At 37.7% G+C, this 17,123-nt stretch overlaps 1 protein-coding gene across 4 annotated transcripts in view; it reads left to right on the forward strand.

Annotated features, from left to right (window-relative positions):
- The window catches only part of LOC107601490 (SAM and SH3 domain-containing protein 1-like), a 306,972-nt gene that overhangs the window by 244,621 nt on the left and 45,228 nt on the right, over window positions 1–17,123 (forward strand). The window contains exon 2 of one of the 4 annotated variants that reach the window (XM_016293678.1): window positions 243–314. The exons of 1 other annotated variant lie outside the window; for it this stretch is intronic. In XM_016293678.1, coding sequence (XP_016149164.1) covers window positions 243–314 — 72 coding nt within the window. Of the gene's footprint in view, window positions 1–242; window positions 315–6,775; window positions 7,343–7,412; window positions 7,607–17,123 lie in introns of those variants that run through there. 2 more of the 4 variants (XM_016293698.1, XM_016293707.1) reach the window with 2 other exon arrangements.

Here is a 17,123-nt window from a genome sequence, read left to right on the forward strand (position 1 = left end):
ATATATTCATTCATTTTATCTATCTATATCTATCTATCTATCTATCTATCATCATTTTGTGTATGTGTAGATATACTTCTGTTTGTATAATAATTAGAATTTTAAAAAGTGAATTAAAAATCCCTATATGTAATTAAGGGTAAAGAGCACATCCCAGTGAGTCTTTGTCAGTGAGTAATCAACCTCACTGTGGAAATCATTGTGCAAAACCCATGGCTGAAATATTATTTCTGTTTCCATAGAAATCAGCTGTGGTCTGTCCCTTGTGGTTGAGGCCGAGAGCAGATCAGTCCTACCCACACTCAAACACACAGGTACTCACGGCATAGTGTTTATATCCCTGGTATCACCGCTGATGGTAGCAGGCATGTTTTTATGACAATGGCCAGTGGCCACAGCAAGCTCTCATCACTCCCTCACTCTACTGTAGACACACTAACAGACCTGAGCCAAGCGCCTCAGGCCAGCGGTCTTCTGCTCTCCACCCCTCCTGTGTCCTCCTCCCCTCTGCTTGTGTTTGGCAGGTAGTCAACTAAATTTCTCGCCTGCTGATTCTGCGTCTCCCCACCTCGCCTCCTTTTCCTCTTCCTCTCTTCATTTTCTCTGTAGAAAAGGAGGATTAAGAGATGACGTTCAAATGCGTAGTTGCTCTAAGTGATTGCTCGTGGTTCTTAGGAGATTGCTCTTTGGAGAGGAGAGGGCTAAAATACTCCTATTGTCAACTTTCTGCCTTCGAATTCTACTCAAATCCACCCATAGAAAACAAAAACATGCCTACATTACCAACACACCAAAAGAGAAACAAAAATATCCACCCATTTATATGTTTGTTTTTGTGTTTTCTTATCCTTATCTTTCCATCATTCTATTGTGTGCAGAAAGTCAACTGCGTTCTCCTGAAACTGAAGTGTATGTTTATGAATATTAATAGGCCTGTCAGTGTAACAGATTGGCTGTGTGTAAAGCTCCAAATCAGTACAACATTTTTCTTGAATGTAACTTCACTCTCCAGTGGATCGGTTGCTGTGGCAACAGGCCTGTTTGTTGTGGGTGGGAAGCAGAGACAGACAAACACCAGCATCTGGTGGACTGGCCTCTCTTCCAGGATGGTGTGGCGCAACACCACATAGCATGTTCAGGACAGGCATTCATACTTATTGAGAATTTGAAGCATTTTTTAAAAATGATTTCAAAAGAATAATCTGGGTTCAATTTAAGTTAAGCTTAGGTGACAGCATTTGTGGCATTATGGTGATCAGTTCAGTAATTTACAGGTGTGACAAACGCTTTCTACAACTGAATTAACGCCTGAGAAATTCAGGTTGTGACACAACAACCTTTACAAAAAATTGTATTCAGTGTATATGGAACCGAACTGAAAAACTTGTTGTTTATGACATTTTAGTTCAAATCGCTCAGCATAAGTCTTTTGGCACTGTAATACTACTTTGGTCAAAAATAGCAGTTAGCAAACGCGTGATGCCAGAACATTATTGTGATTACCATGGTGTCGATCATTGCAATTTTAAGAGTGAGTTCTGTTCCATACACACACAAATTTAGGGGATTCACATTCGTATTTAAATGCATTTGTCACTCCTGAAAATGTACAGTGTGTACATGGCTATAAAAGAAGTTGCATTAGCCTAAGTCTTCTGTTTAAACTTGTTTTAGACTAGTTTTAGACTTGACTGTTTAAAAGCTCTTAAAAGCATGATGGGTTCTGATTGGCTGTCAGTGTTTTTATCAATCTAAAAGTGACTCACAGAAAATCATTCCTCTGTGCCGTTATTGTTATAGTTGTGGTCTGGACGTATGTTTTTTTTTTTGTTTTTTTGGTGTGAACAGGCCTTTATTCTATAAGTGTTGTCACTAACTTGTACCAAACCCGGAATAAGTTTAACACCAGCTCAGTGGGAAAAATAGCCTTTGAAACATTGTAAAATGATGTTTGTGCTATGTTGCTATATGCTACTAAGTCCTATGTGTGGAGAACAGCTGTTTGTTCTCGTGATGATTACACACATCTGGGTCTTTCATGAGGATGTGAAAGATTCTGTCAGGCTTTTATTAATTGCTATGGTTCTGTGCAGTTCTCATAGTGACTAGCTGTGGGAAACCCTAGGAAAAGATCACAATGATGAAGTCAGTGGAAAACCAGAATCAAACATGTTTCTTATCTCCTTCTTACTGACATAGACAACATGTTCAGCATTACCACTATGGATTTATTTACATGCAAAATACTTTAATCAAGGATGAATTGTTTGATCGTTAAATTGATCAAAAGTAACGGAAGACTTTTACTTTCAATTTAATTTTTTTAATGCTGTTCTTTTTTACTTTTTATTCTAATGTAAATGTATCATGGTTTCCACACAAAAATATGAAGCAGCACAACTGTTATTATATCCTAATAACATAGCATAACTATTAGTAAGCCATAATGATTTTATCTTCATTCCGGGCTAATCTTAGTACTCTGTCTGTTGTTCTTGCCGATTTTCCAAATTGGTACATTTAGCCTGCAGTTGTAATTTCAACCAGCAGGGGGCTCTGTGTGAAAATGAATTGTTCACACTGTGATTACATTGGGCACAATGGTGACTGTGCACATTGTTGTGTAAAACAGATTATTTTTTCCTTGATTAAGTTTTCTTATAGAGAAATGAATCCCAGGATGACAGATTTACCAGACACATAGTAATATTATGGGGTCATCATGTGGAGAGCATGCTACTGCTCTTAAGAAAGATCAGAAACTGTTGATTTAAGGTTTGTTATTCCATCAAAAGTTAAATGTATGTCATTTGATGAATGGAATTACAACCTCAGCCAGTCTGCCAGCAAATCTCCAGATGAATGCGATTGCACATGGACAACTGGTTACTGGATGGCTCAAATGCTGAGTTCCAGTGTGCCAGACTAATTCAACTGAAAGAAGCACTTCAGCTAATAGCTGTTTACTCAGTCATGAGCAAAACAGCCAAACAGGGATAAATTATCCTGGCATTTCTGTACCCTCCAGTGCCTGGAACACCGAAAGAGTTTAGAGATGTAATGACAAAAGCAAGTGTTTTAGGAAAATAATTCTCTGAAACACCTTGAGTGACTTAAGGGGACATACCAAGTTTATGCAAAGAAGTTTATGAACAATTACAATGGTCATTTGTGTGTGTGTGTGTGTGTGTGTGTGTGTGTGTAATATGATTATAATGGTTTCCCCTTTTAACTTTCTTTACATTTATCCCTCATGTCTGGGGAGGAAGTGCAGGTTACTGTTGTCTGGGGAGGAAATGCAGGTTACTGTGATTACTTTTGTGTTTTTGCCACATCAGCATGAAGATCAGGAGGATAAATATCCGTAGACAGTGGAATGCTCATCTCGCCTTGAGATCTGAAGCAAACGTGCATCTCTCACACAGAGCATAGCACATTAGTTTTCTGAAACTGTATATTGTTTAGTGTAACTGGAGTGAAGCCTTCCCACTACCAGCATGAACCAGAAAACACACAAACACACTTCTCAACTTCTGAGAGTATTCTGTTTGAAATTAGTACTGGCTGCTGTTGAAAAGTCACCCATGTTATGACTGATCCTCAGGTAACATGACACCTTCCTGATCTCTGACAGTGCTGTGTGTCATTGGGTGAATTCCACTGGATGAAACACTTTACATGATTTCTGGAAACTATAGAATATGCTTATTGCTTCACAATTGATTTACAATTTAAAAAGAATGCCTAATAATTTGTACACAATTTTCTATAAAGATTTAAGGATTGTATGCAAACAGAGGATCTGGTGGTTAACCGTGTCAAAAGCAGCAGACAGATCCAGCAAGATAAGTATTGAAGATTTGGAATCCGCTCTTGCCAGTCTTAGGGCTTCAACAACTGAGAGCAAGGCAGTCTCGGTTGATTGTCCACTTCTGAAACCAAACTGGTTGCTGTCAAGGAGGTTGTTCTGTGTGAGAAAGGCAGAGACTTGGTTGAACACAGCTCGTTCAAGTGTTTTTGCAATGAAAGGAAGAAGGGAAACCGGTCTGTAGTTCTCTAAAAGAGATGGGTTAAGGGTGGGTTTCTTAAGTAGTTGGGTTATACGAGACAGTCTAAATGTTGAGGGAAAAACACCAGTGTGAAGGAATATGTTAATTATGTGAGTGAGTGCAGGTACAACTACAGGAGAAATGGCTTGAAGGAGATGAGATGGAATAGGATCAAGCGGACAAGTAGTAGGATTATTAGAAAGGATGAGTTTAGAGACTTCTGCCTCAGAGAGTGAAGAGAAGGATGTGAATGAGTGTATGTTTGCTGGTAATATGTGCTTGACAGATTGTGGTGTGGAAAATTGTGCACTGATGTTTTTAATTGTATTAATGAAACATGTTATGAACAAAGTCATTTAAAGTGCTTATTTTGTATAGATGAAATCTTATGAATCTTACGAAGCTGACTTTTCAGTAGCCATTACTCCAGTCTTCGGTGTCAAATGATCCTTTTGAAATAATCTCCTTTGTAACATTAAAATGCTTTTTTGATCAAATGAATACACTCATTCTGAATAAAATGATTAATTCCTTTAAAAAATGATTGTGACCCCAAACTTATGAATGGTAATATATTATTATCATCTTTATTTTAGATTTTTTTTTTGAAGAATGTTTCTTTCGTCCTAAGTTTCAACAGATCCAAACATCCAGCATCACCGTGGACTCTGTGGATAAAGCTGTAGATGTTACCCTATGCTCAATAGGCATATCCATACTTCATAACTTTAGTTGAAGTAGCTTATCATAGCAGAACAGTAAATGTTTTGCTGTCTACAGAACCGGAGGCTGCAGGTGGCCAGCATTTTGGCACTTTCCATATAAACAGATCCAGTGAGCCGGGCCAAACTGGCCCCAGTAGTTCCGCCACTGAGCATGTGGATCACTGGAATAACAATCACTGCTCTGCAAGAGAGCCACTGTGTGTGTCTTACACAACAACACCACCATCAGCGCCACAGGTGCAGAGAGATGAGCAAAAAAAGATTTCAATCGTTTGCATGGGATAAGCCCTATTTTACAGGTCTAAGCAATTTTGTGTGCTCATTATGTCTGGAACGACTGTTTGTTATGATCTCATTGCAGACAATGACAGACTCATGTGTTTTTAGCCTATAGAGCCACTTTCCCATATTTGATATTGGTTATATTTATAGGTGGTATGAATCGGGTGCAGCTGTGTTGACTTTCCCTCCTTAAGATCTATATGCTCTGTTGGCCCCCTGCAGCCTAAGTTAAGAGTTAAGTATTTCCTTGAAGTATTGTGTGGAAGTGTTCTGCAGGTTACAGGCCCTTTAGTGTAACAACACACTTTGGTTTGAATCCATCCAATTAACAATAGAGCATTACCTTTGCTCTACCATTTAATGCTGTTAGAAACTCTGTTTACTCAGCAGGGAACTCCCTTACAAACACATGGTGCCCTGACGCTTTGACTTCTTCCTGGTCCTCTGTGATCCAAATTGATTGACAGCATTTTTTTGAGCAAACGTTGTGCTAATCACACATACAGTAGCAGACATCTGGTAAAGCACTTCCAGAATATTGAATCAAACCACGTTCCTCAGAGGAATTTTAGAAAGTTAATGAACTTGTGTACGAGTATGTGAGCATTAAAGATCTAATTAGATCTAAGACTAAAAATAAGTTTGTATTATTATTATTGAGAATTAAGCATATTCAGTACTACTTAAAAATATTTTTTTGAGATCTGCATGTATGGATGGTTTCTCTCTGTCCCTGTATGACTAATGGAGGAATTAGAACAAGAGGGACTCGCTCTCACTTTCCCTCTATCTCTCTTTCAGGCTGTTCTGGCATCTGTCACAAGACTAGACAGTTGTTACTGTTTCAGAGAATGTGTCTCTGGGAAGCAAAGGAGAAAGAGGAGAGAAGAAGAACAGACATGTATAGCCACTTTTTTTGCAATAGACAGGCCTGCCAGGAGAAATATCCAAGTCATCCATTTATTTAATTCTGTCCTGTTGTCTGGCTTACTGCAGCTCAAATTACACAGGAGCTCAGATGTCAGTTAGATTAGTGAAACCGCTGTGCCTTTAAATCTTCCCTCCAGGACAACCACAATGGTCAGATGCCACATTACAAGATCTTTTGAAATATTATGATGTCACAGATTATGTTACATGAGGATGAAATTACTGTCGTGTTATTTTTTTCTACTAAATTAACTTTTTGACTGAAGGCACAATATTTGTTTGTTTAGTTTGAGCTAACACATATTAGACCAAATAAAATATTTCAACATTAAAAGTTTTTTGTTGCAATGACAGTAATTTGTTTAACTAATCTGAAAAACTGCTTTCAAACCTTATCTTAAAATATTTGATACCATAATTGTTTTCAGTCAAATTTTAAGATATATATTTCAACCTAAGTCAAAAAGGTTGAGTGCAATGCTGTATGTAAAACTTTCAGACGTGCTTTGAAGTGTTATGCATGGATAACGTTATGCTTCTGAAATAATGTTCTCATGGGCTTTTGTTTTTGAAAGCATTGTGAGCAAATGTCGCTTTGTTCCTTTGTGTCTGTTTATAGTGGGGAAAGTATTGCTGGAAAAGCGAAAGGAGAGATGCCCTTTTCCAGAGGTCTCTTGCGTCTTCATAGGTTGGTGAAGTTAGCGAGGATCTTTTTCTCTCGTTTGTGGCAGTGAAGCGCGAGAGCCGTGTGTTGTTTGGGCGGAGTAAACCATTGCGCCGAAGAGGGGGAGGCTGGAGAACTCAAGCGCAAAAATCGTCAGTGTTGTAGCCGAATGGTGCTGTCGTGGTTACTTCGGAACGTTGTTTGTCTCGCCGGGATTGGCTTTGATGGTATTTACGTATTGTAATTATTAAGACTTTTTATATCGTACACTAAAGAGAACTCGCTAAAGTTTGGGTTGGTTCGCACCGACGGAGTGCCAAGTGAATCGCTGAAATCTGTCCGGCTGTACTTGAGTTGAAGTTTCTCCGTACGGTGTGCGCTCCTGGATTTAAATGGAAAACATATCAGCGACCTTGATGAATATGTATTTCTGTACTTTAACGGGATACTTTGCATCGACTTTTGAACACGCACCACGGAATAGCGAAATACTAACTCCGATTTAAAAGACTTCTGGAAGTATTTTATGGTTTTAGGATTAACATTCGTCAACGTGAAATTTGAGGCTGTAAATCCATCAGTGTTTGACAATGGAGGAGGATCAAGTGTCTTCTCCCGAGGAGCCGCAGGCGGCCAGCGCCGCATCATCGGACAGTTTCTCCCGGCTCTGGTCGGACGTGATGGGGATGCTGGTAAGTCTGGAGTTGGGGGAGGGGTGTCACAGGAAGGCAATTTGAGAAAAGTCCTTCAACCCAAGGGGCTTAATTTATTGTAGCTCAGTGTGTGTGTAGTGGTTGTGCTTTGATGCCAAGCGCATGTTAAAGCAGCCCGCAGGAGCGTCAGGACAACTTCAGTTAACTTTCTGCTCGCTGTGAACAGGAGTCTTGAAGCTATATGGTTTGGTCTGTTGAGAGGCGTTGAGAAGTTTAGAAATCTCCAGGGAATCGTATCACATGGTATGTAACCGAAATGTTTATTATTATCATTGTAAGCTGGCGCACGTGCGGCGTCAGATACGCAACGTAACTCATACACGACACAGAACTTAAAATATGTTTTCCTTGTCGTTTCAATTCAGGTCTAATGACCAACTGCAAATACAGTATCCCTATTTTCATAAAAGTACGAAATTAGTGGTTACCTGTAAGATGGCTTGAATCGTTCGCACAGTCTTGCATGGCAACATTGAAAACGGGCCACAAAACGAGCATTGCAACAATATTATCATATTAGTGCATATATAATATTAAACAATCCATGTGTTTTCTCTGTACTGGTTAGCTAAGCGATTTAACTATAATGTAACATTTCGAGGGCTTTATACATTTTGGAGATTTTGGTCCTCTCTGATGCATTTTTTAGTGTTTATTTTACAAGATAAAAACATTTCCTTTTTCTTCTATGGCTTTGAGTTTGGAAATGTCTTAGTAATATGTATTCTCTCCCAAGGCTGTCTCTGTTGTCTGTTATTTGCACATTTTACTGGTCCTATTAGTTACAATTTATGAATCAGTTCAGAGTGTTGGTATTTCCACTGAGACCAGCTTAAATAGCGATGGGCACATTTTAATGTCCTCAAGGCCTAGTCATTGGTTCTTTGTCCTTTTTGGGTTTAATTGGATCTTTAATTGCAGCTGTTGTGTAGGAAATTGGTTAAAGTGGATATTTACATACAGTTATTCCCTTAGGCTTTATCAGATCCTTAACATGCCTGTTGTTAAGCACCCAGATGAAAGAGATAAAGGTGTGACACCCATTTCCAGTGAAAACGGCTTTGCCTCTTGATGGCTACAGTGTTAATTAATTATGTGAAAAGTGTGTGTATTGCTTTTATGTCTAGGAAAGTGAGATTACTTAATGAGAAAAGATTGTTTCTATTAAATCTGATGAGATCAGCTGTAACACTGACACATATTAATGATTAATTTCTTTTAAGTTGTACACCTTTCTTCCTCCCTCAGGCATATTTGTGACTCTGGACCACAAAACCAGTCATAAGGGTCAGTTTTTTTTAATTGAGATTTATACATCATATGAAAGCTGAATAAATAAGCTTTCCATTGATGTATGGTTTGTTATGATAGGACAATATTTGGTCGAGATACAATCTGAGGGTGCAAAAAAAAAATCTAAATATTGAGAAAATCGCCTTTAAAGTTGTCCAAATGAAGTTCTTAGCAATGCATATTACTAATCAAAAATTAAGTTTTGATATATTTACAGTAGGAAATTTACAAAATATCTTCATGGAACATGATCTTTACTTAATATCCTAATGATTTTTGGCATTAATAAAAATTAATAATTTTGACCCATACAATGTATTTTTGACTATTGCTACAAATATACCCCTTCGACTTAAGACTGGTTTTGTGCTCCAGGGTCATATTTTATCATGTGATGTTACTGTAAGATGATGAGTCTTTAGTTTTTTCTTTCTATGGAATATGTCTCATGTATATTCCTCTTCTTACAAATAGCCCTGCAGTGCTCTCTCCTCAACTGACGTGAACACTCACAGGATAATACTAAAACCACATTGCCTAAGCAGCAGGTTGAGACTTTACTTCTCTGAAGATGTTCTCAGTTTGGCTTCACCCCCAACAACAAACTGCAGCTATTGTTTATGATCCTTGCAGCTTTAATCAAATCCTCCATCTTTTGGCTTTAAACAGCTCTTTTTAGTGGCCTTCATCCATAGTGGTAATTTGGAGAATTTAAATTCTGTCTTTGCTTCGGTTATTTTGATCGTTTACAAATGTAGATCTGTGCATTTGCACTGCAGTGTCTCTCTTCACACAAGTGAATGCCTGACTGTATACAAACTATTTTTTGTTAATTGTTAATTTTCATGACCATGTAAGGGTTCAAATGCAGTCAGCTGGTCATTATTGTATCATATTGAAGGATTTTATTTTTCAACAATGATGATTAGATGACTGTATCTTTCATTACAAGGTAACTTAATAAATAAATTAGTTTGAAATATTGATATACATTTAAATTGAAGAAACATACAACTGAGTGCCAAGCCAGAGATGAAACTAGCACAGCTGTGTAGGAAATTGGTTCCCAGGGAAATGGTCAAATATACAGTTTACATAAACCACAATTGACCAATCAGAATAAAGTATTCTAGAGTGCCTTGAAATAAATATGGAAAATGTCTTGATTGCATGAAAAAAAAAATGATTAGACATGGTTTCAGTTAAGCTGACCATTAGACAGTCTGGGTCATTTTACTTTCAACTTTTACAAGCCTTTCAGATATGACTTGCTACTAGTGAATAAAATGTTGTTGTGGTGGGCACTCTGTCTATAAAAGTATGGTTTTATTATGGCATGAACTAGATTTTTGAAGTTGTAATTTCATTTTTGCTTTCTTAAGTGCATATATTGCTACATATGAGGCAGTGTTTAAGATTTACTATCTTATGCTAATGTTGATAAACAGCATTAATCTTAATTGTTTGCTTATCAAATATTTTTTAAATGGGAGCAACTTTGTTGAAGCTTAAGCTACAGTATTTGCATGTAACATGCAGTATTACGCTATAGATTTGAGAAGCATGTTGTCACAAGATTTAAACCGTAATGATGTGTTTGCTCCACCATTGGACATTACACAATGTATGGGAGAATGGCTGGCCATATCTGCAGTACTTAAGCACCTTGACAGTAACTGATCTTTATTTTGGATGAGCCATTGCTCCCCGCCTCTGATTCCAGTTAATTTCTCTCTCTTTTTTCACCTCTTGTCCTTCCCTTCCTCCTTCCTTATGCTTCCATCAGCCCTCTGTGGATATCCTGAGGAAGCCACCCCTAATGAGGGTGCGTCAGGACCCCCTGACCAACTTCTGTCTCACATCCTCTCTAACTCAAATACAACTCATGCCCACTTCTCCCCTCCAGGGTGGTGCCACACATCTCACAAAACCTACGTCAAGCAACTTCCCCATCCCCACGTTACTTTGAAGAGTGTGAATCATTTCCAGTCGTTTGGTCTCCTTTAGTCTTTAGTACAAGGCCATTAACACATTCTGGTCTTTTTGATACAGACAGGCCTCATGCCTTCTGAGTGTGTAAGTTTTAGTCTGTGCTTAGAAATTGTGTCGGGACACGTTTAGGCACTGGGCATTAGCATTTATGATGAGAAGTGCTATGATGTTCTCTGTTTCTGAAAGAGGCCACATTAAATTTGTTTTGTGGTTTGCGGTGTTACTCATTATTCCAGGATCAGCAACTGTAAAGGCATATTATGCAATCTCCATTAACACAGAAAAACAACTGAACAACCCAAAAACGAAAGAAAAATGCTGTTCAACTTTCTTTCTTTCTTTGCCTGGCACAGTAGCATGGTTTTTTATATAATAAATAAAAAGAAAACAAGAAGATAGGATATAAAAATAATAGAGAATGCTAGTGTTAGAGGCTCTTTTTTTATTAAGAAAACAAGTAGTAAGAATAGAAAAAGAATAGAGATTTATAACATTTATAATTTAGGTGTTGTAATGCATAATAAATTATATTTGTGACTAGAGATGCACCGATACCACTTTTCCAGTACTCGCCCGATACCGATACTTTTATTTTTTTTGTACTTGCCGATACTGATACCGATATTTTTATTGCATTTGTACATTTTTTAAATATTGGTTACAGAAACCAAAAGAGTATGTATAATGTTAGTTGGTTAACTTAATTTATCAAATAGATAGTCAAACCAAAATTTATTCAGACACCTTCAACTTTTCTCACATTATCACAGTTTATTCGCTATAGTTTAGAAATTGGTAATAAAATATGACGAGAACTCAGAGTTAAACTGTGTCAGAACAAATTCAGCTTGATAATGTTAGATAATTTTGATAGAAAGGCATGTAATGGATTACAATCAACCAAAAATTATTCAGACAGCTGTTAGTATGACAGTATTTACACAACTATCAATACTTAGCCGGCCAACCCTTAGCCTCAATGACAGCCTGTAGTCTCCTGGGCATGCTGTCACCCAGCTTCATGCAAACCTCAACTTCAGTTTTTTTCCCAGACTCAGTCTGAATAATTTTTGGTCCCAAATTTGTATCAGTTTTACTAGTAGTCCACTGTATGAAGAATTTTTGGGTATAATTTGTCACAGTTTAGTTTATTTTGCTATCCTCACCTACATAAATGAACTATAGTGTCCTGCACCCACTAGTAAAAAACATAAAAAAATTATGATCTCTGAATAATTTTTGGTTTGACCGTATATCCTTCTGTTATTTTCACACTTAATTATGCCCATTAAAATGTATTTTACAAGTTTTTGTTACTTTCATTGTTCATTTTTTTTTGCTCTATGGTACATCATCTTTAATTTAATAGCATTAGAGCTGCTCCATTGCAGCGGCTTAGTACTGTAATCACGCGCTTTGCTATAATAATGCGGGGAACCACTCGTTATAAGTCTCCTAACTGTGATCATTTCAGAAATATGTCACGTTTTTTTCATCTGAAACGTGCTGCGATTTATATTCCAAAGCAGTATCTGTATCGGTGCATCCCTGTTTGTGACAACCTATAGACTGCAAATGTAACATTTATGTTATATTTTTCGATTTAGCTGATGCATTTATTAAAAGTAACTTGTGAGGAATATCACTAGCTTTTAGAAATAGATTAGAAATGGAATATTTAAAAATACATTAAATCTATAATAAAAACAGATTATTAAAGCATAGATTCTATAGCTTTCAAATGTTTTTTTATGGTGACATTGGATGCCCTATCTTCCCCAAAGTTTGTGAGGACACTGCAGGGGGTTTGTGTGTAGATTAAAAGCTAATAATTAATAAAAAAAAGTAAATAGTCGTTTTAAAATATAAACAATAAAAACATTTACTAAAGAGTTTTATTTCTCTACTTGCATGCCATGTGACTGTTAACCAACATCAGATAACTGTGAACGTGAATGTTTTGTTAAATTATTGAAATATTAATTTAAAATCTCTGGGGGTACTACAAGAAAATATTCTAAATCAAAGGGGTTTGACTGACAAAAAAAGTTTGTGAATCCCTATCCCATATATATATTTTACTAAAACTCATACTACGGCTGTATTTAAAAAAAATGTTACTCCTCAAGTGCTCTCAACACCATGTGTGCAGTGCATGCTTCTCATGAATTCCTGGAATTAGTCAACACATTTGTCACAGTGCAGAAGCATTGGATTCAGGACTGTATCCAAGACTCTAATGGCTCTGTAGTCTTCACGCTGCATTCTGAATGAAATGTGTTTCCTTTGATTTAAGTGTTGTGAAAAGAACCGCTCTTATCGGATCTGCTCGCTCATTTGACAATGGATTCTCTATATGAATGCATTTTCTTTTTCTTTTAGGCAATTGAAGAATGAATGTTTTCACCTCAAAAAAAAAAAAAGTAAAAGAGCCAGCAGGGGAAATGTCCTGATCTTGCATTGTTTTGCAAAGCTCAGGCATAAGTGATCGGAAGAATCTACTAATGGCTTGAAGTCAGTTAATGTTTTCTTTCTCAGTTGTGTAGAAGGTTAATCAAAAAGCCTTTACCCTCTAAGGACTTTTGTGTCCCATAATACTGTTTCTGAGCAGGTGGGCTGAACAACTGAAAGGAATGTAGGTTAATTGATTAGCTCGAGTTCATTGCTGTCAGAGGGAAATGCGTCATCTCACTCTGTATTTTACACTGTCACTCTTTTCTTTCCTTGATTTTCTTTCTCTACCTCATACCAGAAACTTTAACTTTATATTTGTTACGATGGCCACATCAAAGATTTGTGGCTTTGCTGAACGACGGCAGTTTCATCTGAAAGAAGTGTGAATTTGCGGTTGGCTTCTGTGAGCAGACAGTTTCTCATTCAGTGCATTTTATTGTAAAAAGTTCATGTTCGATTGCATAATGTGGGCTCTGTCTCTCTTCCAGTCATTGTGACCCGTTCCTCTCATTTCTGTCCCTGTCCTGGAAACAGACGTTCCTGAGAGAATGTTGTTGCATGTCATTACACAACATGTTGAGTTTGGTTCATGTTGTGGGCGGCTCAGGACCTCAAATAATGTTGAAGTTAGCAGATTCTGGACAACTGAACTGTAATTAGGTGTTGTATACTTTTGAGGAGTCAACAGTGAGTAAAAAAAGACTCAGAGCTACAGAACTGAAGTGTAGTCTTCTGTTTTGTGCTACAGTGACTGAAATCTCACTTCCTTTTATCAACCAGGGTAAACCCAAAAGAGCAAATAATTTAGGAATTATTAATAATAATATCAGTCTATGAATGTTGTTCCAGATGGAAATCATAAACATAAGATCTGGCTGACTACACCTGCTAAGAGCCAAGGTTTGTAAGAGCCTTAGTCTGTACTGATGTAGCTTAGTTTTTCTTTTTCTTTTCTCCATTTCATCTCATCCAAAAAAAAGTACTTCCTCTTGGGTGTAGCTTTCAAATCTCATTTGTTTTTGCACATACTCAGACTTATTTTGAGGTGAACTATGCCTCCTTTTTCCCATCAAGCGAATAAATGTTAAGTTCCTCTTGTCAAACAAGTACCAGTCCCAAAATGTTTTTTTTGTGGCCAACCAACTTTAAAAGAGGTAGTTCAGATAGATCCACATTACTGGTTGAGGTAGGACAGTGAAACAGCAACAGTCTGCATTGGTTTAAGATTCGTATACTGATAGTATAAAGAGGTCTGCATTAATTTGTGTTTGAAATGGTTTACCCTGAATTTCTACTTACAGACAGAGATATAGCTTTGGGAGTTTTAAATGGTTGGCTTTATAGGCTGGACAGCAGAGTTTGGGTGGTGCTGTTTGTGGGCTCAAACAGTGATTTACAGTGGGTACGGAAAGTATTCAGACCCCCTTCAATTTTTCACTCTTTGTTATATTGCAGCCATTTGCTAAATCATTTGTTATTTTTTTCCCCTCATTAATGTACACACAGCACCCCATATTGACAGAAAAAGACAGAATTGTTGACATTTTTGCAGATATATTAAAAAAGAAAAACTGAAATATCACATGGTCCTAAGTATTCAGACCCTGTGACACTCATATATTTAACTCAGGTGCTGTCCATTTCTTCTGATCATCCTTGAGATGGTTCTACACCTTCATTTGAGTCCAGCTGTGTTTGATTATACTGATTGGACTTGATTAGGAAAGCCACACACCTGTCTATATAAGACCTTACAGCTCACAGTGCATGTCAGAACAAATGAGAATCATGAGGTCAAAGGAACTGCCTGAAGAGCTCAGAGACAGAATTGTGGCAAGGCACAGATCTGGCCAAGGTTACAAAAAAATTTCTGCTGCACTTAATGTTCCTAAGAGAACAGTGGCTTCCATAATCCTTAAATGAAAGACGTTTGGGATGACCAGATCCCTTCCTAGAGCTGACCGTCCGGCCAAACTGAGCTATCGGGGGAGAGATTATAAAAAACTGAAACAGAAGTGGAAATAGGAGAGATAAAAAGCGATACTTATGTCCTTTGCCGGTGTTCCTGCCCGGTGGAGTCGCACGGTAGAGTCGATGGTCTTTACACTCTTCGGTCTTCACGCGACCGCTTCCGCGGTAAACTAAGCTTCTTTTTAATTCGTTTAACAAAGCTCAAATTGAATTCAGCTGGACACACTTTCCTGTTTATCCCAACAAATGGCCAAGCAAAGTGCACGACACTGACAAGGTACGCGATACAGTACGAGACCAAACGCCATTTCAGCACATCTCCACAGTAAACAAAACGTAAACACAGTAAGACATGTTCCCGCTATTCTTTTTTTTTCTCTCAACTCATGTGAAGCTACATTCACGTAAGAGGCGAACATCTTCTGTCCTCTACATCCTCTTACAGATACAGACAGATGAGGCATGAGCTTTGAATTAGTCCATCAGTCAAATGCCCAGCTGGAAGCAGCAGACCCACACTCACTTTTAAAGTAGAGGATTGCAGCATTACCTCACCAGAGGCCTGGAATGTGTGGAATGATATTAAGAATATTGGAGGCAGGTGCTATACAGATGGAGCTGAACTAATTCAGATCAAAGGCCACTGCTGCTCTCAGTGCTGCTCAGTTTCATCCTGAAGATAGGTGATAGACTGACGGCCTGTTCCTCATGTATATCATATATATATATTATATGTCTTCAGCCCTGCTCCTGCGGAACCACTGTCCTGCATAGTTTAGCGACAACCCTAATCAAACATGCCTGAACCGGCTAATAAAGGTCTTCAGGATCGCTTGAAAAATGATAGGATGGGTTGAAAAAAAAACTTTGCGGGACAGTGGGTCCCCAGCATATTGAAATATGATTGTTTAAGTATATATATTAGGGCTGTCAAAAAATTTTTTTGAATTTCGAATATTCGTTGAATAAAAAAAAAAAATCCACGTTCGAATGCAAAAATGTTGCATTCGAATTTTAGGTCTGCGTCAGCCGTCAGGCAGCCTTATCAGTGGCACACGAAATGCGACGACAATGTAAGTGTCATTGCATTTTAATGCTTTTGTTAGCCTATCCAGTTGAACCCACTAGATGCGGTGCTGCAACATTGTTCATTCAATATATTGTGGAAAACGAGAGCATCAGTGTGGCGAAGATGTTGTTTACGGCAAAACTGAAACCAAGCCGTTCACACAGAACGCATATTTATCACATTTTCTAGCGGGGCATATATCAGCGTTGCACTATACATACATGCATGGTGCTGTTTTTTTTCTAATTGTTTAAGCAACTTTATTAATTATATATGGTTTATAAACATTATTTTAAACATTATGCACTTTTTTTCAAAGATAGTCGTGTTATTTTATTACGTTTTGAAGAAACGTGCATAATATTTTGCTCTGCGCCCTCTTGTGGCCTCAGGTGAGAAGCCAAAAGCTTTTTTTCCCCCTAACTGAAATTATGCCTTATAAATTTTAATATAATTTGAATTTTTTATAATATTTAAGTGAAAAATTCAAATTTAGTTTTTCAGTCATTTTGACAGCCCTAATAAATAAATAAATATATATATATATATATAGGTGCAACAGGTGATTGTCTTCAGAAACATTTTTTGTTATGCTGGTTGAAAGTCTCTTCACATTCCGATAGCAATCATTAAGTTAAGTGGTCTAAATGTATTTGTCTGTATTTATATATTATGTGGAAGGTGTAGGATCAAGAAATGTTCATCCAAGCATTTTAATATGCTTTCCTACCTGCCTGTCAACGTATGTATTAGCATACCTCTACACACCGGGTTCACGCAAACAGGATACGTCATCAGCTCGTTCAGGCATGCTGTGCAGACGGAGCGAGAATGGCAGACAAACATCAACAACCCGATCTTCCTTCCTGGTATTGTAGTACTTTTAAAGTTTTCTCACCAGTGAATGACACATGATGTAGCCCAGCAGTTAATCCTGTCCTCGCGCCAGCTCGTTAGAAGTGAGCTACGTGCATGAACTGT

The sequence above is a fragment of the Sinocyclocheilus grahami genome, unplaced genomic scaffold, assembly GCF_001515645.1.
Source record: "Sinocyclocheilus grahami isolate Dianchi unplaced genomic scaffold, SAMN03320097.WGS_v1.1 scaffold15.1, whole genome shotgun sequence".
NCBI lineage: Eukaryota > Metazoa > Chordata > Actinopteri > Cypriniformes > Cyprinidae > Sinocyclocheilus > Sinocyclocheilus grahami.